The sequence below is a fragment of the Stegostoma tigrinum genome, chromosome 1 (assembly GCF_030684315.1).
Source record: "Stegostoma tigrinum isolate sSteTig4 chromosome 1, sSteTig4.hap1, whole genome shotgun sequence".
Classification (NCBI taxonomy): Eukaryota; Metazoa; Chordata; class Chondrichthyes; order Orectolobiformes; family Stegostomatidae; genus Stegostoma; species Stegostoma tigrinum.
Genome location: NC_081354.1, coordinates 78,140,113 through 78,163,225, shown reverse-complemented (window position 1 = coordinate 78,163,225; position 23,113 = coordinate 78,140,113). Strand labels below are relative to the sequence as shown.

The 23,113-nt window shown below is 39.9% G+C and overlaps 1 protein-coding gene across 1 annotated transcript in view; it reads left to right on the top strand.

Annotated features, from left to right (window-relative positions):
- LOC125454922 (collagen alpha-1(XXV) chain) overlaps positions 1 to 23,113 on the top strand; it is a 196,856-nt gene that overhangs the window by 114,021 nt on the left and 59,722 nt on the right. Inside the window, exons 21-26 of the mRNA XM_059646613.1 lie at positions 3,864 to 3,908; positions 4,024 to 4,095; positions 5,467 to 5,538; positions 10,128 to 10,178; positions 12,823 to 12,849; positions 21,354 to 21,434. Of these exons, the coding sequence (XP_059502596.1) occupies positions 3,864 to 3,908; positions 4,024 to 4,095; positions 5,467 to 5,538; positions 10,128 to 10,178; positions 12,823 to 12,849; positions 21,354 to 21,434 (348 nt within the window). The remainder of the gene's footprint in view (positions 1 to 3,863; positions 3,909 to 4,023; positions 4,096 to 5,466; positions 5,539 to 10,127; positions 10,179 to 12,822; positions 12,850 to 21,353; positions 21,435 to 23,113) is intronic.

Below are 23,113 nucleotides of genomic sequence, written 5' to 3'. Positions count from 1 at the left end.
ATGTTTCAAAGGTATTTAGCAACTATTTTACTTTAAGAAATAATCATATGCTGGAAAGAGCGAGATTCAATAAAAGAAAACAGTTACTAGCAGTACCCGTTAACAACTACATCAATGATCTTCTACATTGCCCGACTCTTGTGAATATGGACCGTTACAACTCGTGCTAATTAGAGAGGGAATTGTCATGAAATTTCTGAATCATCTCTTTCAAATCTTTTAATATCAAAGGAATATCTTCCATTGGAAAAGATCATTCGGATTGTGTTAGAGGCTGAGATTCAGAATAGCTGCAGAAAGATCATTGAAACAAATTTACTGCAGTAGACCATGAGAACGTACCAACTTTATAAGGTGAAACTCTCCAAACAAGCACATAACAAATCAAAAAAGAATGTCCAAATCTTTTAATGTTAGGAGTCACTGTCCAAGTCATTGTCTGAGCAGTAGAAGCCAAACAAACAAAGCAGTGTCCAGCTGTATCACATAAATGCCACTTATGCAAGAAAATGGAATACTTTCAAAAAAGTGTGCCAACACCAGAAAGCATCTAGCAAAACACCAACCTTTGACCAACTTAATATATATCATTAACAAAACAAATCAAACAAATGCTAACGGAACACAGAAAGAAACATACAACAATTGACCTGAGCGAGATGGGTATTTGACAACATTTTAATATTCCTAATGAATATTCCAATTATTGACTTTACAAGATTAGCAGAACTGTTCACTTACACTCCATTTGCAAGAGAATCTTCAGGCTCTGAATTCATCATAAAAACCTTGTTAACCAAAAGACAATGTTCTGGAAGGTGTTCATTTTTCAATCGACTTTTCAACAAGGTTAAAAAGAGACGATTACTTCTCACACCTCAACATTTGTTGTTTCATCACATGGTTCAAAGAATTCAAGGGCTTCCGGGACATGATGATGGTCTAATATCAGTATTCACACATATACACAGCAAAACGATGTGGGGAAATAAAAGACCCACCAGTCTTTCAATGTGTCAGAGTTGAACATTGTTCCTCAATTACTCGTTCAGATCCGTGTGAAGTAATAAAGTCAGAGTCTTGGGGGCTGGGGGGGGGAAAAGGATTTATGTTATACTTTATATACTTGTTTGAGCAATTGTATAATATGTTAAGCAAGCACAGAAAAGCTTGAGGGTGATATTGTGCAAGGTAATTGCCCTGAAAGGGTTAATATAAAGTGTTTGTATAGCTCCACCCACTAATTTATATATAACTGTCACTAAGGCCCAGCTTCAAACATGGACTTCCAGGAAAGATGACGCTGTGTTTGAGAGCTCAAGGATTTGAAGAGGGAAGGAAGGTCGGAGATGGGGCAGGTTTGTATTGACAGAGGAGTCAGGCATTTATTTTTGGAGAGTGGTGATGACAGCAGATTTAAAAGAGAGAACAGTAAATAATATCGACTGACATGGGAGCCAGAGAGGGAAGTTAAATGGTCAGAGCTTTAATGTGAAAAGGATCAAGGAAATAAAAGGTGGATCTCATTTCAAGACGAGTTCAGAAATGGCATGAGTTGAGATAGGAGATGAGCTCGCGAAAGATGTCAAGTTCAGGGGAAGGGAAAATTTGAGTGGAAGTTCAGCCCAATAGTCTAAGGAGAAAGGGATGAAAGTAGCAGAAGAAACTGATAAAGCAGTGAGCCCATGAGCCCATGGACTTGTTATTGGAGACGAGGGTGGAGAGACAGGAGAAAGGATTTGAGGAGGCAGTTTGCAGTAGAGAGATGGAGCCAGGGGTTGACTTTGCACTTCAGAATCATCATGGAATGGTGTTTGCAACATTCAATCATGTCTTTGTGCCCTAAAATCAGTGCTGTGAAGATGACAGCCTCGCGGTGGATCTGTAAGGATGGTAATTATTTTGATGGAGACTGCAGCATGGAAAGTGAAGATGAAAGTGTGGCTCTGATGTCTTTACGACCAATTTCAGAATGGAGTATTGAGTATTCGGTTCACATTGAACTTTGTTTTAACCGGCACACTCGGTAAACTGGCAATAGCAAATGGACCTCAAATACCAGAAATTTACTGCATTATCGCGACCTCCGCATGACTGAGTAGTCAGTGGAGGGTGCGAGTGCGATTGCTCTCTGTCAGTAAGTTTTATTTAAGGAAAAGTTGCTTTATTGTTTAAGTGTACTAAATACTGTATATAACGTGTAATGTGATGGATTACCTCCTGCATCATGTTTGTATTACAGGGGGTTCTCCTTTTACGCGTGTTCTAGCAACGCAAATGGGGTAGAATCGGGGAACGGTATTGTAAAATGCGAACTTTGTGTTGACTATAACAAGATAACAATGTTTAGCGTGAGGGAACTGCAACAATAAAGCGGAAACCCAACCGTGTGAGAACATAAGAACATAATGTTCTTACATTATTTTGAAAAGTTACATCAAGATCACGAGTCTAGATAATTTGTCTGTCGTGTAACAAATTTCAAGTTCACAATCGATTGGAATACCAGTCTGATTGATAAAAATAACAGCCTCAGTCCGAAGTAGGCAATAGACTTCTCAAAGAATATCACAAGAAAACAGCTGGATGAAATAAATGATCGTCAATGTCCAGTCGATGAGGGATGGTGACAGGCTCACATTGTTTGTGACAGAATGGTGTAACTGCACATTGGATAGTTTTGCTGGTGACTTGGAGATGCTGCTGGTGAGCCGGTGCCAATGATGTTGATATTTCTGACAGCTAAATAGTTTTACCCATGAACGCATTTAGTTGTCGACGTCTGGGCGATGCTTTTGGCAAGTGGCTTGATATTGCTTCTAACTGGGCTTTGTCATCGCTGGTGTTTGGGATTTCCTCCAATGGCTCAATGATGCTGCTGGAGATTAGATAATTACTCTCAGTGACTGGTTTTTGTTGCTGGGGTTTAATGCTGCTGAATCGTGTCGGTGTTGGGCACTGGGTAATATTATGCCAGGCAGTGCTGGATACTGCTGGTGTTCTCGTGTTTCTGCTGGGAAATGGATGCTGCTGGTGACCATAGGTTGTATTTCGCTGTCGAAAGGAAAGCTCAGGCTTACTGCTGATTGGTGAATAAGACTGTGGCGAAGAGCTGGCTATTCGTGATCCTGACTGGGTGCTGATGCGTGTCATTTGAAGTTTGGGTGCGAACGTACGTATTGTTGGTGCGTGGGAGGCAAATCTACGGCGACAGTGATGAAGAATCTGCAAATGGGCTCATTCCTGTCTGCTTCTTCCAACTGCGATGCTTTTAGCTGTAAACAGAACACTGGCGCTTTATTAACATAACAAGGTGCAGAGCTGGATGTACACAGCGGGCTAACCAGCATCAGAGGAACAGGAAGGCTGATGTTTCGGGTCTAAACCCTTCTTCACATTTGTTACAACACCTTGTTATCTCTAATTCTCCAGCATCGGCAATTCCTACTGTCTCTGGTACTTTGTTGATTGTCTCACTTCCATTGAATTAATTTGAATTAATTAATTCCTTGCGACTGCATGATGCCAGTGCTGAAGACTGGATGAAGATCTGCCCCTAACCTTGCTTTGCCCACAGGCCCCGCTACTTACATTGCGCGAATGTCTAGAACGCAATGTTTCTATGGAAAGCGACTATCGCGTTCTGGCAGGACCCCTTTCTTTCATTGATCATATGGACCTCTTAATCAACCGATAAACTCCTGGTCCCCTAAATGCCAGTTAATAAAATGTTTGCTGCGTTTAGTAGCAGGGAGCGAGAAACAGAAATATGTGCATTTAGCTTTTTAATAGCAACGTGATTAAAAATATAAATGTATATCAATCATTCACTTGAAATTCTTTTTGCATGTACTGAACAACAGGGAGACACCGGTAATCCTGGGCTTCCGGGAGCTGAGGGAAGACAGGTACTGAAATCATCTTATGCTTGGTGATTTTAATTTGTTTCCAAAATTTGTATTTGAAAAAACTTAATCGGGTGCATCTTTTCCTGTCGTTTTAAATTCCCGTGTTTATTTCCAGGGTCCTAAAGGTTCAAAAGGTGACATTGGTGTTGCAGGAGATAAAGGAAGCATTGGTTTACCTGGATTACCTGTGAGTGTTTTTAATAATGTGAGAGTTATTGTGAGGACTTTGTCAAACAGGTTTAACTATTCTGTACTGAGATAGAGGCATATAATCTCCCTGATAATTCATTTGCTGCATACACTGTGTGAAACTCGAGCCATAGAGAGATACATAGCACAGGTTTGGGTTGAATTTGTTGACCTCAGTGAACCAAGAGTAGGATTGCTACACTTGGCCTCAGTACCCTCTATCTTACCGGACAAATAAACCCTGTCTTCACTGCAGCTGGAAAATGTAGAAATGTGCCCATCGGCTAAGGAAAGGATCAGACCCAGGTGCCACTTCAAGCTCACTAGCCAAATAAAGACAATTAAAACCAGAAGTTATTTTGCAAAATTCATGCAATACAAAGTTCTTCATTGATCAATGCATTTATGGTAAGAAGTCAAACAGGATCAGCATGGCAAAACATAGCAATAAGACTTCAATAAGTCCTTCAGGTCTGCTCCAACATTTTGTTAGGCAGGAAATCATCTTGTACACCCACGTGCTTCAATCCTTTCCATATTTATAAATACATTTACTTCTTCAGGAAGAGTCAACTTGTCCTCTAAATGCCTTTGCTGGCTTTTTGTTATGACCTTATGGGCAGAGCTAGGAAGAACATTTCTATAGTCTCAAGTTTAACCAGTTTGGTTCTAATTTTAGTTCAAATATGGTGCCCTATGTTCTGCTGTTTTGAGTTCGGGAAGAGAAATTTCCTGTGTATGTCATCAAATCCCTTCTAAGTCTGACCAATCCTTAATTTTCTAATTTCTAGGGAACAAAGCCTAGATTTACAGTTTCATCTCATTCCTATAACTCTTCTTCCCCATATTTTCCGAATGAATTCCCACTTACCACCATAAAGCCAGTATATTTTTACTGAAGTGTGGTGACCAAAACTGATGAGAGATTCCTTATAACTGGAATCATGCTACCTTGCTTTTATATTCTTAACAACCTGTGATAAAAGCCAGTATCTTATTAGATTAGAAAACTAAAGACAATTAAAATGAAATAGTTCAGCTGTGCTCAGTTGGTAGCATCTTGCCTCCAAGGTAGAAGGCTTCTCAGCTAAATGTCAGTCTGGAATTTAATCTAGGCTAACATTTCATTGCTGAGAGAAAGTTGAATAGCTGCAAACACTGTCCTATTATTGAATGAAACATTAAACATTGGTCTTACTTGCTTGTTTGAGAATTTCAGGCAAATGTTAAGGATTCCGTATACCACACAACATTTTCCATCATTATTTAAAGCTAATTTTCTTCAGATTGAAAAGAGATTAATTTAGAGAATTCAATTCATCGTGTTAACTCATAATTTGGCTGTAACTCCTGACTTTTGTTTGAACAGGGTGTTCATGGAGAAAAGGGAGAGAAAGGAGAGAAAGGAGACCATGGGCCATCTGGTCCAAAAGGCGCTTCAGTAAGTTCTGCAAAATGATGCATCCTCACGATTATTTCATATTGCAAAATAGGAAAAACCTTTTGTGCGTATTGTTGAAAACGTTGCTTTACTGCCTTAATGTTAGAGAACGTAGTGTTCTGTGGATATTCTTTGTCACATGTTGTTTAGGTAGCAATGCACATCTAATAATTCCCCAATACAGAGGCGGTCAATTATAAGTTCCTTTGGCCCTGAATCCTGGATTTTCCAGCTATGGAAGCTACTTACAGACCTGCAACAATTCTGGATGACCGAGGTAGGTTCATAGCAGGAAGAGTTTCTTCAATAACCAGTTTGAATGGCGTTGAAACTGAAGTCCCCCAGCCATAGCCATTGAGCCACTGCTGTTCAAAGTACTTCTACTCGCAAAGATTACTTTGACAGCTTGACAGAGCTGATTGGCAACTGCTGGAAGGCACTACCAGCCCCATCCTACTGCCAGCCCTCCGACACAGGAGGGAGCGAATGGACACCAAATCCAGTTGGGAGGTGATGAAATTTCAAACACAGGATCTACAAACATGGGATTGCCTCTGAATGATATGTCTTAAGCACCAGGGCCTGAAGTGACTCAAGCTGTCACAGCAGGTCATTGCTGCCATCTGCTGGAACAAGACCTCCCTTGCATTGGAGCAAATGAGTATACATGACAGGATAGATAAACAGAAAGCTGGAAGAACACAGCAAGCCAGATAGAATCTGGAGGAAAGGAGAAGTCAATATTTCGGGTATTACCCTTCTTCAGGACAGGGAGCCCCTACAAACTTGCCTCTACCTTCAGCTGGATTCTTCCTTCTCGCCAAGTTCTGTATTCTCTTCTTCAAGAATACTGAGAAAGACCAAGAAGACAGAAAGTGCTGACAATACTCAGCAGGTCTGACAGCAACTTTGGAGAGAAAAATGCAGAGTTAACTTTGAGTCTAAAATGACTCTCCTTCCACTTTCACTTTTTGGTTCAGATCTGCTGCGTCCACGGAATTTTGCTTTTATTGGAGAAAGTGGAGAGGTGTGAGAGATTTGTAGTGCCTTGTGTGGATAAAGAGGAAAGGCGAGGAGGGTTTTGAATAGTTTCCAAAAGTAGACTCTAGTGGAACACAGACATAAGGCTAGGTGCTGCCAACAGTCTTTGCATAAATGTATAGCCTAATCTTATAAACTGTAACTCGCTCCAGACAAGCAATAAAGGATTTCTTGTCTACACCCCAAGACACTTCTCATTAAACTAAAAGATGTACACACGCTTAACCATGTATGGCCCTAAAAAATCCACAGAAATAGAAGATGCAGATGGCAGTATGGTGATCCATGTAAGATGTGAATATTTACTTTAGCAGCATCAGTCCCAACAGGACAAATATGCTGGAAACCCAGAAGACCTCAAACAAAACAGAGACTGCTGATTACCGAAGGCAGAGAACCTCGAAGGAAAAACACCAGAGTCCTTCAAAGAGTAGAAGAAAAAAATTCAGAGACAGAAGAAATCTGTAGCTCCAAGGCAGAGGTAAAACAGTCTGATGGTCTCTGGGAATGGTCCCATGTCTGAGTTCAACTATTGAGCAAACAGACATTTGCAGCAAAAAAGAAAATGGCACTATGTCAGGCTGAAAGAGTGAGAATTTTACAAACTAAATTGCAGCACAGTGGATGAAGTTCCTGCAGCAAATCATTTAAAGCAGACAAGCATTGGGTAATCTTAAGGAGTGAGCAATTCTTGTCTAACATGGAAATTCTTATGGGAATTCTCCAATGTAGCTACAAAAGCATACAAATCATCCATTCAATCCACAAAGAGCAGGAAAACCACCTAAAACGGCAAGGTGTATGAAAACTTCAATAAAAGTTAATCTTTATTAATTTTAGTCTCTGATAATATCGGTTTCCTTGCTCAGGTCTTCTGGCTTTGCTGCTCCAACTTTCATTTTCTCCCTGGACTTGTTTTTTTCCCTTCCGTTGCAGCCCCAACTATATGAGCTTGCTGTAGCTGCTCTCCCTTATTGTTTCAGACCCACAAACTTCATGCTAGCTTCCTTTGTTGGCTTGGACTTTTGGCCTGGCTGATGTGAATTGATTTCGGAAACCTCGGATGAAATTTCAAAAAAGAGCGCAAATATGTTTATCATTGTTGAATATTCGTCTATTGCATTAAAGGCTCCTGCTTATCTGACCTGGAAATGCTAATGGATTGATTTGTAATATGCCATTATATTGCTCCTTGGAAACGTATAACATACAATAAGATTCTATTCAGTCCAAAAGGGGTCTAGTCTATTCTGTTCTATTCTGTTCTATTCTATTCAGTCTATTCAGTCCAAAAACTTCTAGAAACTCAAACAATTGTAGATATTGATTTGAACTTAATATTGGAATAATAGCAAAGTCATTAAAAGAATGGGGGTTGCTGTATCCCAAATTAGATTTTGAAAATATGGATTGCTTCTACTTTCTAGAAATTGTCTAATCAATTATATTAGAATGGTTTCCATTCCTGGAGCACCAGAAGAGGTCAGTGAAACAAGCAATTGAGTAGGTTAGATCAACAATAAAAGTTTATAAATCTAAAGGATTGCTAAGTACAGTTAAAGGGAGAAAGATCACCAAATACAGACATTGGAAATGAACTGATAGCCTTGTCCTGGTAAATGGTGAAGGAAAAATTGAGTATAAATACAGAAGAGGAAGAAGAATAATCAGATGGGCTAATAACATTGAGAAATTGACTGGAAGAAAAGCAGAGACGCAGGAAGATGCTGCCAATGGTGCCACTAAGACTTTGGTCACAGCAAATGAACAAAACACAAAATGAGCTCAGCTGAACTAGTACAGCAGATGTGGCAGACAGACTTCCCATTCTGTCTGGTCAGATAGCATTTCAAGATTCAGAAATGACCACATGTTGCCTATCATAATAGAGGTTATTGCCAGCTAACATTCGGGGGGACTGTCGGCTTTTAATCCACAAACAGGGATGAATTTTGTCAAGTGTTTTTACTTTCCAAGGAGCAATATATAATTGTCAAAATTTCCCTGAAAGATATATTTTGACCATTCATCACAGCTATCCCATTGATTTGCAGTTGGCTTCATCTCTCTGTTGGTCAACCATTCACCTTCTGTTTTTCCATGCTATTATGTAGTCGGATCATAGATGGTGATAGCACACCCCACAAAGAGGGGTGCAAAGTCTCCTCAACAAGTGCATGAAGGTGCTGAACTCAAGAGAATGTCTCAAACAAATACTTTAAAAATTGTAATTTTCTCAATATTTTTAAAAGAAACAAATCACACACCAAATCCATAGTTAGAAAAACAAAGATAAAGAAATAAATTAAAGCTTTTTATTTGGTTGAAGAATGTACCACAGCAGAGCTCAAAATGCTTAGCTTGAATCAATCAGCAGCTAATCCACAGGATCCAGTACCTCATTGACTTTGGCAGAACTGTATCAACTTAAATCCAACCTCTAAAATAAAAGTATGGGAACCTTCCCACCAAATTAAGGCTGGTATGAAGTAAGGTTTAGATTAAATTTCATGATTAAGTTAATTTGAAAGTGATCCTTTATAAAGAAGACCATTAGTTTTCAGTTTTGTGCATCCAGTCTGTTTTGGATACTACATTAATTAGCAGCATATTTATTTTACCAAAGTATCATTGTTTCAGTGATGCTTGACTGAAACAGATTTTTAAATGGTTACTGCAGTCTAATCAGGAGAATATTCCCGATAAATGTTCCTAACCTCATACTTACCTTCCTTGATAATGTTTTTGTCCATTTTTCTTTGCAGTCTTTTACCACTGTTGTCTGCTATGTTCAAATTTAAATTCTTGTATGTGCACAATGTCATACTCCCTGCCTTGTTTCACTGATTTTCTGTATCTACTACAACTTTATAATATCACTTTGCTGAACACACTACCTGCAGTGTACTTTATTAACTGGAGGTTTGTCTGCTCCAATGCTTTTCTAACCAGTCTTGTGGCTTCCACTTTCAGAGTTTGTCCAGAATGCTGCAGCCTTTTACCTTGAACAATGAAAAGCTGACAAATTGATCACCTTGATCTTCACAATCCCACAGACTGACTCAGAGGCTTTAGGAATACTTCTAAGATCTTTCTCCTCACCTTTAAATGTCTCCAAAGGCTCCATTCGTCCTACCCTATCCTACCTCAGCACCTGCCTTCAGGCTGAATCCTTGCTTACACTCTTCGCTTCACTTATTGTTTCAGTCCCTTTGTTCCACCTGAGGCAGCTCTTTATTCCCTGACCTCTGAGCTGCCACTTCACCCCCTTCATTCTCCTTCAAAAACCCTAGTTTACACTTCAACCAAGTATTTGGTGTGCCACTTTATTCAATTCTATCCTGTCCTTTCCCTCTCATCCACTCCCCAATCTAGAATACATTTTGGGAACTTTTGTCGTGTTAGGATCTCCATTTAACTTTTTTTTGTCATTATTGTTGGATGTGATTGGGTAAATACACACACAATATGCAGTTTGTATTTAGATTTTATTTCTAATATAACAAATGCTGACTCCTGCCTTACAGAACTGTTGTTTGTTTATACAGATTGTAGGACCCCCAGGACCCACTGGCTCACAAGGCCCACCGGGTCCAATGGTAAGCCATAGTTATTGTTTTGAGTCTGTTGCATTCCTATTTACTGAAAGGCATGAGAATGTTCTCAAACGCTGTGCATCATTGGGCTTATTTTCCTCACAGATGTCAATGTTCCTTCTTGACTAAAGAGAATCTTGCAGTTCTTAGTGTGTGGTCACAAAGGTAGCTAAATCCTGCAAGAATAAAGAATTACACTGAGTTGCTTGGGCTGGAAATAAGTTATTTCTGAAACAAAAACAGAAGTTACAAATCAGATTTAACGTTTCAGGTCTTGAGGAAGAGTCACTGGACCCAAAACGTTAATTTTGAATTTTTCTTCACAGATGCTGCCAGAACTACTGAGCTATGCTAGCAACCTCTATTTTTGTTCCTGGTTTGCAACACCTGCAGTTCTTTCGCTTTTTATTAAGTTATTTCTGAGTTCATTTTGGAGGGTTGAGCCAGTTTTTTTCCCCAAATGTCCTCCAAATCCAGAGCATTTTAAATTCAGTGCAAAATGCCCAAGTTATTTTACACCTATTCAATAAAAAGATGGTACCGGGGACTCACTTTATTAGCTCGATGAGTGATGTGATTGAGAGTCAAACCTGGCCTGTTTCAGAGTTTGGATAAAGATTCAAAATGAGATATATGATAGCACCTTGCTTTCATAAAGGATGGAAGGAGCTGCTATCATTCAGTTTATTGCAAAGGTTTGAGCAAGAGAAAAAGGTTGAGAATTTTACCTAACAATACTAGCAGGGCAAATTTATGAATGCTATCATCCAATACTAATGAATCCTTTTTAAAAAGTCCAGGTTCAACATCTTCAAAACACTAATTAGTTCTTCCTTTTGGTGAAATCTAGCAACTATTTTCTGAAACATCATTTACAAAGACATTAACAAACAGACTGAAAACATTACCTCTCCTCAGCTTCAGAAGCAGAAGTTGTATAAAGTATGAAATGTAAGGAAAATCTATATTAAGAAGGTTAAAACGCAGCATGAAATAATACTGCACTTTGACATAAGGTATAATGGTGGTATATGGGTCATAGCTGAATCTCTTTTTAGTGATTTGGACATAAACACAAGAGAAAGAGTGTTGAGAATTATTATGAAACAAAATTAGAGACCATGGTAAACTGGAAGGAATAGTGAGGAAGAGGTATCAGATTAAAACAGTGTGCAGAGTGCCGATATGTCCAGATTAACAGAAGTGTATGAAGTGATACACATTACAGCCATTCTTACGGAAGGACGCTAATGCGTTGGAAGCAGTTCAGAGAAGATTTACTTGACTAATACCTGGAATCAGTGGATTGTCTTCCGAGGAAAGGCTACATAGGCAAAGTGTGTATCCTTTGGAGTTTAGAAGAGTTAGAGGTCACTTAATTGAAACATATAAAATACTAGGAGACTGGACCAGATGGATGTTGAAAGCATGTTTCCTCTTGTGGGAGAATACAGAACTAGAAATCATAATTAAAAATGATGAGGAAGCATTGAGAGACTTTGGAATTCCTTTCCTCAAAAGGCAGTGGATGCAGAATCTTTGATTTTTTTATTAAGGCAGAGGTAGAGAGATTCTTGATTACTGAGGAGATGAAAGATTACGGGGATATACAGGATTGTAGAGTTGAAGTAAAATTGAGTCAGGCATGTCTTTGTAGAATGACGGAGCAGGCTGGAAGGGCCGAGTGCTGTTCCTAGTTCCTAAATACACACATCGAAAGGAAGTGTACTCTGAATGGAATGAGTCATGTGAGAATAGATAATTGGCAGAAAAGCCCATTAGAAAGATAAATAGGATGCAACATTTTATATATGGATGGTATGTTTCGTTTTGGAATTTGTGGCAAATCTAGCCAGGGAAGGAAAGAATATGAGGTTTGGTGTGATAAATTGAAAATGCTAACTGCAAGCGAATTTAATTCTCAAGTCATTTAACTTACAGGAAGCATGTCTGTGAGATTTACATTAGAACTGAGATGGGTTTCAGAAAATGAAAGGTAGTTTAACATTCCAGTAACAGCTCAAATTCATCAGTGTATCAGCAATTCAAGATGACAATGAAGATTTTCTTGGAGTGCCAGGATCATCGGTTGTACTTATGAGAAAGTTAGAGAAAGATACAGCACAGTCATCAATATTTGAAATGTTTTGAGATGATAATTGCTGAAAGTCCTATGCCATCGGTTGACAAGATGGTAACAAGAGGGTAGAGACTTGAGGATTATGAATTAAGGAGAGAATAGGGAGTGAGAAGAACTGATTCACGCAGAATTATGCAAACATGGAATGCATTGTATTCTGCACTCTGTTCTGCTACCCTTATGCACTTTGTATAGTATGACCTGGCTGTATAGCACATAACTTTTCACTGTACTTTGGTACATGTGACAACAATAAATCAAATTTAAACTCAAAATGACCAATGAATCAAGAGACAGCAATATTCAAAAGAGAATTGGATAAATATTTGAAATGAAAGAACATAAGAAGAAAAGGGGGAAAGATCATAGGATCAGGGTAGAAGCTGAAGGATTAACATGGCCAACAGTAAACCCTGAGGGACACACTGGAGAATTACAGTGTGAAAATTACTTATTTTCATGTAGAATTACTTACTTTCAAGTAACTGTGACATTATGTTGTTACAGGGGCCACACGGACTTCCAGGACCTAAGGTAAATCATCAGCAAAGTCTAATGGAATCTAGCTAACTGCAAATGAACGATGCCCTATATTTGTCTCCATGCTCTTTGTTAAAATTAGCTATGCATGCTACATGTCACTTATTTGACTAATTCAATGTTGATTTTATGTTGTAGCATCTTTAAACCTGTAAGTTCTTGCAGTGGTAAAATAGATATTTCCTATAAACTTCACAAAATTTGACAGAAGTCTTGCTAAAAGTGGCCCACGATGTTTTAATACAAAGCAATTTTAAAGTGATCAGCTATCAGGAGGACTTTGTTATTCATGGAGACGGAGAGATTTATGGGCAGAATCCCTGAAATACCACAAAGTCAGAGGTAATATATTTCATGCTAGAGTATTGTACAGAGTTTAGGAGGTTTCTGTGAAGTTCATCAGTATTCAGGCTTTGCAGAACTTCACGGACTCCGTGCAAAATATATATCCTGTGAATATCATATAATTCTAACAATGAGATTGGTCTGCATACTGTAGTAGAGCAGCTACATCTCGCCTCTGGGAGGTCAGACCTGTGATGAAATCCTCCTCACATTTTTAATGACTGATGATGATGGCCCTGCAACTGAAGAAAATTTGACTGGTTGTCCAATAATCTGGTGTCCAATAATTGTGAAGGACAAGTAACAATCCTGTGTTCTGTGCAGTCAGCATCATTGCCATTCAAAAAGGATGTTTCTCACTGAATGCAATCTTCGAGACAAAAAAATCCCTAAATTAACCTGATTGCATATCATGGTCAGAGCTCACGAACTTATAGGTTTAAAGTGAACACCGCACAAAAGGTATGACTGAAATTTCTGTGCATCTGTCAGTCTGTTATTGATAACCTCACCAGGATCGGTGAATCACTCTGGATCAGCAGATGGAACCAGATTAATTCTTTATCTACTGTCATACAACTGATCAAAGTTTCCAAGATTATCTTCTTTTACATTAATGTCTTCTGAGCAGGCATTCTTATGACGTCCTCCCACTACAGTACTCAACTTCAGATCTCTATGTGGTCGGTCTCATTGCTTTGAAAACATTTCTGTAGTCTGTAGGCTCCATAGCAACAAGACGTTGGTCGCTGTATTATAAAGAATGCAGGATGAGACTCTAATACATTTATTTCATAATGGATAACACCTTTCTTTTTAAAAGAAAAGCTTCAATGATCATGCAATGACTTAATTATGATTATTTTTGAAAAAATATAAAGTAGACCATTGACTACAAGACCATAAAATGTAAGAGCAGAATTAGGCCATTGGCCTATTGAATCTGCTCTGTCATTTGATCACAGCTGATATGTTTCTCAACTCCATTCTCCTGCCTTCTCCCCGTAACCCTTGATCCCCTTATTAATCAAGAACCTATGAATCTTGGTCTTAAAGACACTCAATGATTTGGCGCAGGTCTGTGTTCCACAGATTCACCATCCTCTGGCTGAAGAAATTCCTCCTTATCTCAGTCCGCAAGGAGCATCCATTCACTCAGAGGCTCTGCCATCAGGTTCTAGTCTCTCCTGCGAGTAGAAACATCTTCTTCTTGTCCATTCTCTCCAGGCTTGTCAGTATTCTCTAAGTTTCAATTAGATTCACCCTCATCCTTCGAAACTCCATTGAGTACAGACCCAGACTTCTCAACCACTCCTCATATGATAAGCCCATTATCCTTCGGATCATTCTTGTAAACCTCCTTTGGACCCCCTCCAAAGTTATCACATCCATCCTTAGATGCAGGGCCCTAAATTGCTCCCAATATTCCTAGTACATTCTGACCAGAGCCTTATACAGCCTCAGCAGTACATCCCTGCCATTGTATTCTAGTCCAATTGAAATGAATGCTAATATTGCAGTTGATTTCCTAACCACCAACTGAACCTGCATGTTAATCTTAAGAGAATCCTGAACTAGAACTCCCAAGTTCCTTTTAGCTCCAAATTTCCAAAGCCTTTCCCTGTTTATAAAATAGTCTATGCCTCTATACCTCTAACCAAAATGTATAACCTCATACTTTCCTACATTGGATTCCATTTGCCATTTCTTTGCCTACTCTCCTAGCTTGTCCAAGTCCTTCTGCAGCCTCCCTACCTGTCCCTCTACCTGTCCTTGTGTCATCTGCAAATTTAACAACAATGCCCTCAGGTCCTTCATCCAGATTGGTAATCTGTAATGTGAATAGTCATGGTCCCAATACTGACCCCTGTAGAACTCCATTCGTCACTGGCTGCCATCCTGAAAAAGGCCCCTTCATCCCGACTCTCTGCCAGTTAACCAAACCTCTTTCCACACACAAACCTTGCCCTTAACACCATGGGCTCTTACTTAGCAGCCTCCTATGTGGAACCTTGTCAAAGACCTTCTGGAAATCCAAATCGATCACACCCACTGGCTCTCCTTTGTCTAACTTGCTCGTTATCTCCCCAAAAAATTCAAACAGATTTGTCAAGCATGACCTCCCCTTGATGAAGCTGTGCTGATTCAGCCTTATTTTAACATGCACTTCCAAGTACTGTACAATCTCATCCTTAATAATGGATTCTAAACTCTTAGCCCGACTGAGGTCAGGCTAACTGGCCTATAACTTCTGTCTTCTGCTTCCGTCCCTTCCTAAGCAGGTGTGTTACTTTATCCATTTCCATATCTATATCCATTTCCAGTCCTCCAGGACCCTCCCTAACTCCAGTGGTTCCTATAAAATCTACAGTTTGGCCAGCTATCTCCTTCAGACCCTGGGGTGTAGTCCATCTGGCCCAGGAAATTTATCCACCTTCAGCTGTTTCTGCTTCCCCAGAGCCTTCTCCTTAATGATGGCCACTACATTCACCACTGCCCCCTGACTCCCTTGATGCTCTTGTACGCTGCTGGTGTCTTTCACTTTGAAAACTGAAGCAAATACCTATTCAATTCTCCCGCCATTTCTTTGTTCCCCTTCTGGCATTTCTTTGTTCCCCTTTATTATTTTCCCAGCCTCCTATTCCAGTGCCCCCAATGTCTATTCTTGCCTCTCTCTTACCTTTTATATACTGAAAAGTTCTCGCAATCTTCTTTTATATGACTAGCTAGCTTACTCTCATATTTCATCTTCTCCCCCATGCTACTTTTTAGTTATCCTCTGCTAGTTAATAAACTCTTCCCAGGTGAATAAACTCTTCCCAATCCTCTAATGTTCACCATATTGGATGTTTTTCCTTATATACTGTTCCTGATTTCGCTTATCAGCCAAGGTTGCCTCATCCTCCCTTATTATCGTTTTCCTTCATGAGGATGACTTTCTGCTTTGCTTCCCCAATTACTCCCAGAAACTCCTGTCATTGCTGCTCCACTGTCTTCCCTGCTAGGATCCCCTTCCAATCACCTCTAGCCAGCTTCTCCTTCATGTCTTTGTAGTTACCTTTACCCAATTGTAATACCGTTATATCTGATTCCAGCTTCTCCTTCTCAAACTGCACGGTAAATTTGATAATATTGAATTCACTGCTCCCTAGGGGCTCCTTCACCTTAAGCTCCCTAATCAAGTCTGCCTCATTGCACATCACCAAATCCAGAAATGCCTGTTCCCTCGCAGGCTCTGCGATAAGCAGCTCCAAAAAAGTCTTACATACATTGCCTAAATTATTTTTCATGACATCCTGATTTTCTCTGTCCACCTGCATGTTGAAGTCCGCCATGATTATTGTAGTAGTGACTTTCTGTCATACCTTTCCTTCCTCCCAATTTATCTTCTTCCCCATGTCCTGATTACTGCTGGGCGGCCTGAACACGACTCCCTTCAGGGTCCTTTATCCTTTGCAGCTCCTTAACTCTACCACATGGATTCTATCCCTTCTGACGCTATATCACTTCTTGGTATTGATTTAATTTCATTTCTTATGAACAAGGCAATGCCACCCTCTCTGCCTGCCCTTTCAAAATGATGTATATCCTTGGATTTTTAGTTCCCAGCCTTGATCCTCTTACAGCCATGTCTCTATGATGCCCACAACATCATACCCCTGCCAATTTCAATCTGAGCCACAGTGCATTTACCTTGTTTCGCATACTGTGTGTATTTAAGTACAACGCGGCCCTGCATTGATTGTGTAGTTGTTCTCTCATCTGCTGTGCCAGGAGTTAGATTCCTGACCCTTTCCATGCTCTATCCTCTTACTTGTTCTGGGAATTTTAATAACCTCTGCTCAGCCCTTCCCCCTTTAACATTTTCCATGATTTTCCATGCTTCTGAATGGCCTCCCCCACTATTTACCCATTTAGTTTAAAGCCTTGCCCATAGCCCTAGATATGATTTGCCAGGACTCTGGTCCCAGCATGATTCAGGTGGAACCTGTCCCCTTGGAAGGGATGAGGAAGGGTCACCAAGCCCGAAACGTTAACTCTGTTTTTCCCTTCACAGATGCTGCCAGGCCTGCTGAGCTTTTCCAGCAACTTCTGTTTTTGTTCATGTCCCGCCTTGCCGAGTACTGGTTCCTTGTTCGTAAGAAATGAAATTAAATCAATACCAAGAAGTGATATAGAGTCAGAAGGGATAGAATCCATGTGGCAGAGTTGAGGAACTGCAAAGGATAAAGGACCCTGAAGGGAGTCGTGTCCAGGCCACCGAGTCAGAATGTGAGGAAGAAAATAAATCAGGAGATAGGAAAAGTATGAAAGAAAGTCCCATGAATTCAAACCAGTTTCTCCCACACCAATCCTTGTGCCTCACGTTCACCTCTTTAATCTTATTGACCCTGTACCAATTTGCTCATGGCTGAAGTGTCAGTCCAGAGATTATTACCTTTTTGGTTCTAATTTAGCCCCAATCTGCTCTTATTCCCTCTGCAGAACTTCTTTCTTCTTTCTACCTATATCACTTTCAACCAATACATATGTGGACCACAACAACTGAACCTTTCGCCTCCCACTCCAAGTTCCTCAGTGACCCAGATGAGATATCCCGAACCCTGACACTAGACAAGCAACACAGCCTTCAGGACTCTCGATCCTGGCCACAGAGAAGACTGTCTATTCCCCTGACTTTACTGTTACCCAATTACAACTACATTTCTCTTTTCTTCACCCCATACGATCCTCTCTACAGCCCACACTCTCATCCACACAGGCAGCAAGAATCTTAAACCGTTTAGACAAACTCAAGGGCTGAGGGTCCTTCAGCATCTCCCAGAAACCTCCACCTGCTCACTCATAGTCACACCCTCATGTCCCTGACCACTGACCCAATTTAAGGTAATTAATCTAAGGAGTGCAACTAATTCCTGAAAGAGTGTTGAAGTAAATCTCAAACAAAAACAGAAGTTGCTGGAAAAGCTCAGCTGCTCTGGCAGCATTCATGAAGCGATATCAAAGTTAACAGTTCAGGTCCAGTGACCTTTCCTCAGAATTGACGGTAGCTAGGAAAGTGTCAGTTGCATGCAGACAATAGGATGTGGGGAGGGGGCAAGGAGTAAACAATAGGTAAGGATAGAGCCTAAAAAAAGAGAAGAACAGTTGCACAGAGAAAGGAGTCGATAACGATCTGGCTAGGAAGGTGAATAGTTTTTAATGGAGACTGTTAGTGGCTAACAATAGGTAATGTGTAATGGGACATGGTGTGTAATGTTGACTCAAAATTTCCTGAACTATACCCACATTTGGGCTGTGTTGCACTCAGGATGGGACCTCTGCCTCCTAGCAATGCAAAACGTATTGAAAGTAATCACTATTTCATCTGACAGGAGAGTTGGTTCCCAGAGGGCACCAAAGATGAAGATAAAGTTAGAGTATGAAGTTGCCTGGATACATTATATCAAAAGCAGAAGGTTATAGACTGATCTATGCACTCTTAAACTATACAACAAAAAGATATCTAACCCTACTGTATAAAGTTAAGAATCGTGTTTTTTCGCCAAGAGGAAAGAGAAGGAAAGAGGCTTCATGAACAGCTTCATTTTCTAGAAACCCAGCATATGACTAAAATCATAGAATCTCTACAGTGTGGAAGGAGGCCATTTGGCCCAAATATCTGCATTGCCCCTCCGAAGAACACTCCACCCTATCCCTGTTAATCCAATTAGCCTGACTTCCCTGGACACTATGAGACAATTTAGCATGGCCAATCCACCTAGCTGGCACATCTTTGGACTGTGGGAGGAAACCAGAGCACCCGAAGGGAACCCACACAGACACAGGGACAATGTGCAAATTCCACACAGAGTGTCACCCAAGGCTGGAATGAAACCCGAGTCCCTGGTCTTGTGAGGCAGAAATGTTAACAAGCAACTTATCAAAATGCAGAAGGAATGATATCACTCTGAGATACAATCAATTTGAGCATGCATTCAATCTGTTTCAATTCAGTTGACATCAATTATTATCTGATTATACTGTCCATTGTGTGCTGTTGTGTAGTAGCTCTTATGGCACAGTTATTGTGGCCCTACCTCTGAGCCAGAAGCCAGCTTCAAGTCACATAATCCCTACAGTGCAGAAAGAGACCATTTGGCCTATTGAGTCTGCTCCGAACCTGCAAATAGCATCACACCCAGTCCTGTCCCCTCACCTAATAACCCCACATGGGGTTTGCACCATGGTTAACCCATCATCTTTTCCGAAATATGTCATAATTTCTGAACAACTTGCTTAAAATATTTATGCTGCACATTGCAATGGCTATAAGCCCTAATAATGTCCCAGCTAAAGAACATAAAACCAGTGCATCAGAGGTGACCCCCTTCCCAGTCAAGCATTTCCCGAACCAAATTATGTGCTGATATCTACCTGACAATGTGAAAATTTGTCCCACCACAAAGATGGGGCGACTCCAAAACAATCATTCCCATTTTATAAGCTTCCCTCCAACCGTAGAAGAATGAAGGACAAATTCGCAATCGAGCAGCATGTACTCACCGAAAGATTTCCAGTACTGTCAGAGCCATTCAGCTGCAGATCTCATTTCAGCCTTCACCTGTTTTCACAAGAGTTACATGGAAGAAAATTAGTGGGCATAGCCACATTAATACTACTTTAGATTGGGAATGACCATAAAAGCCACAGAATATAGGATCAGAATTAGGTAATTCGGCCCATTGAACAGCTTCACTATTCGATCATGGCTGATTGTTTCTCATCCCCATTCTCCTGCCTTCTCCCCATAATCCTTGATCCCTTACCGATGAAGAACCTACCTATTTCTGTCTTAAATAAGCTCAATAGCTTGGCCTCAACAGCCCTTTGCAGCAATGCATTCCATAAGTTCACTGACCTCTGGCTGAAGAAATTCCTCCTCATCTCACTTCTAAAGGGTTGCCCCTTCACTCTGAGGCTGAGCTCTTGAGTCCTAGTCTCTCCTGTTAGTAGAAACATCATCTAGAGGAATAACATCTGAACTGACATGAAAGGGGCGATTTTTTCGTACAGAGGGTGATGCATGTAAGAGGAACTGGTGGAGACTGGTAAAATTACAATATTTAAAAGACATTTGGATGGTTATATGTGTAGGGAGGATTTAGAGGGATATGGACCACATGCTGACAAATGGAACTAGGCTAATTTAGGATATCTGTTTGGCATGGGCAAGTTGGACCAAAGGGTGTGTTTCAGTATTGTACAACTCTGTCACTCTAATGGAAAAAGCCCCTTTGTACTATAGTCAAAGTCACCACACAGGAAAATAGTTGTAGTTGTCAGGAGTTAATGATCACAGCTCGAGTGTATCACTGGGTTTCTCAGGGAAGGAACATAGGTTCAGCGCTTCGAGCAAATTGATCATTGGAGTTCCTTCTGGCATAAAATCAGGAATGAAATCCTTCAATTGGGGTTATGCAGTGTTCAGTTTCTAATGTCACCAATATCCCTAGGGCAAAATAATACACAATAAATGAAGCTTTTTTTTACACACATTATTTTTAACAATAAACAGACTCTTTAATATCTTCATACAGTAGTCACCTGTCTGCAATTTTAATAGACACCATGTATTTACTTTAAAGCTGTTAATGACTGAAAAAGACTGAAAATGCCATATGTACACCATCAAATTTTCATTTCCTAATGTAGCCAACAGCTTGCATTCCAATTGACAAAATGACAAATCTCTACAGTTGAGCAAATAAAAAGGGAATCCACGTAACAAAATCACACGAGTGTGGATGTTTCAAAGAATTGCATCAGTAAAATGCATAACAACATTAACCAGATGAAATACTGCACAAGCTCAGATCTGACCACTGTGATAACAACAACACCTGCAAGTTTATATGTACCAGTTTAAAATAGGTCTCTTCCTTCATTTCTAGTTCAAGCAAGGAAGAAGAAAATACCAGTTGCCACTAACATCAATTAAATATCAGGAATGCTAATGTATATTGACCGGAAAATGTAATGATCCCTGGGGAGGAAATAATATTTTGATGGATGCACAGATATTTGCAGTAGCTTTTTGTGATTAATTTAAATGCATTTCTGTCCCAGCTTCAAAGTAGCAAAAAAAAGGTGGACTTTACTTTTACATTTAGGGTGAACCGGGGTTGAATGGTGTTAAAGGAGGGAAGGGTGAACCAGGTCAAAAAGGTGACAGAGGACCCCTTGGTCTCCCAGTAAGTAGATAACATTTAATACAGCTTATGTCGTAAGAGTGCCAACATCTCTAGTTTACTCTGAGTAATACTGGAGAATAAATGCACAGTGCTGGAGCAGAAACAAACCACTAACTGTCAGAATCACCCAGTTACATTGTGTGCTGTCTTAGTAGATTCCTTTAGTAACTGTTTTTAATCGCAAATAAGTTTTTTTTAATTCATAACTGCAGAACGCAGATGATACCTCCCAAAGAATTAACAACCATCATTGTCATTGTATGTACATTATGTCCCGTCTCGTGACGTCTCACTTTTTTTCTTAATTTTGTTCATTTTTCCTAAACTGTTCTGAGGAACCTAGCAAACATCTCACAAGTTTCGCAAATACATTTAAGAATGTTTCGGGATACGTTTTCCTCCATTTGGCAATGCTAACTGAAAGGTCAATGTAATTATATCTCAGGGAAAACAGTTTCTAAAATTTCACTTTCTCTGTTCTTTAATGAATGGAGAAAAGTATTAGTGATATTCCTGCAATAAGTGACAAGTGAGATTCAATTCATGTCTTTCTCCACGGTTGGTGCCAAATGTAAAAGCAGATGTTAAAATGAAAAAAATCTTTGTCAGTGTAATCATTCTCCGTTGCACTCAATGTGCTCAACAATGACAGTTCCTATACCCACAAAATACCTCTACTTATAGCGCAAGTAATATACATTCTAACTTTGTTTAGACTCTGCCAGCTAACTGGGGTCATTTCCACTTTTGAGTTGAATGGAAACTGAGCAGCAATAAATTAGCCACTTGTCATACATCTCCCTCAATACCCCTTTCCGCAATGTTTCCAGAAAAACAGATAAGGTGTGCAACTGACAGCTGATCTGCTATTCATGTCATATTTGCCAACCTACTGTGTGGGAAATTCGCCCCCCATTGATATTGAGGTTGCTTTTGAAATTAAGGCAGACTTGTTGCAGGAAAACCTCTTGGAATATAGCCAGGGTGGGGAGGATGGGGGAGTCAGTGAATCCGGTTTGTTTTCCTGGCAGAGTAGATTTAACAGCATTCGAACAAAAGACTAACTCAAGTTGCCAACTATGTGAAATCTCCAAAATGAAGTTTTGCTTTCTAGCTGCCGGGGACTTTATCTTACCTGAAGGTGTTTCATAAATAGTTGGTAGGAAATTAAACCTTATCTGTGAAAACTGCCCACAGTCAGTGAAATAGGTGATCTGGAGTTCAGTGTACACTTTTTTAATCCCAGCAGACAACGACAAAAAACATTTTATAAAGTGGGTGTTGATGATTAATTGTATACTGCCTCCTTTACCTTAGGACTGAGGTGCTCTTGACAATAAGTAAAGATAAGATAAATAGGTGAGATAACGGCAGCATTAGTTATTGAACTGAGGCATGACTGACAGCTAAATGGAAACTAAAATCAAAAAGGAAAGTGTGTTTCATGTAGTTCCATTTTTTTCTTGTATCACAGTACAGAGGTGCAGCAATAAAGCTGGAGAAAAACATTAAAACCAAAGCAAAATACTGAAAATGCTGAAAAACTGAAATAAAAGCAGGAAATGCTAGAAACATTCAACAGGTCAGGCAGCATCTGTTGTAAGAAATAAAGTTAATGTTTCAGTTCAATGACCTTTCATCAGAATTGGAGTTCTACTCTGCTGAATATTTCCAGCATT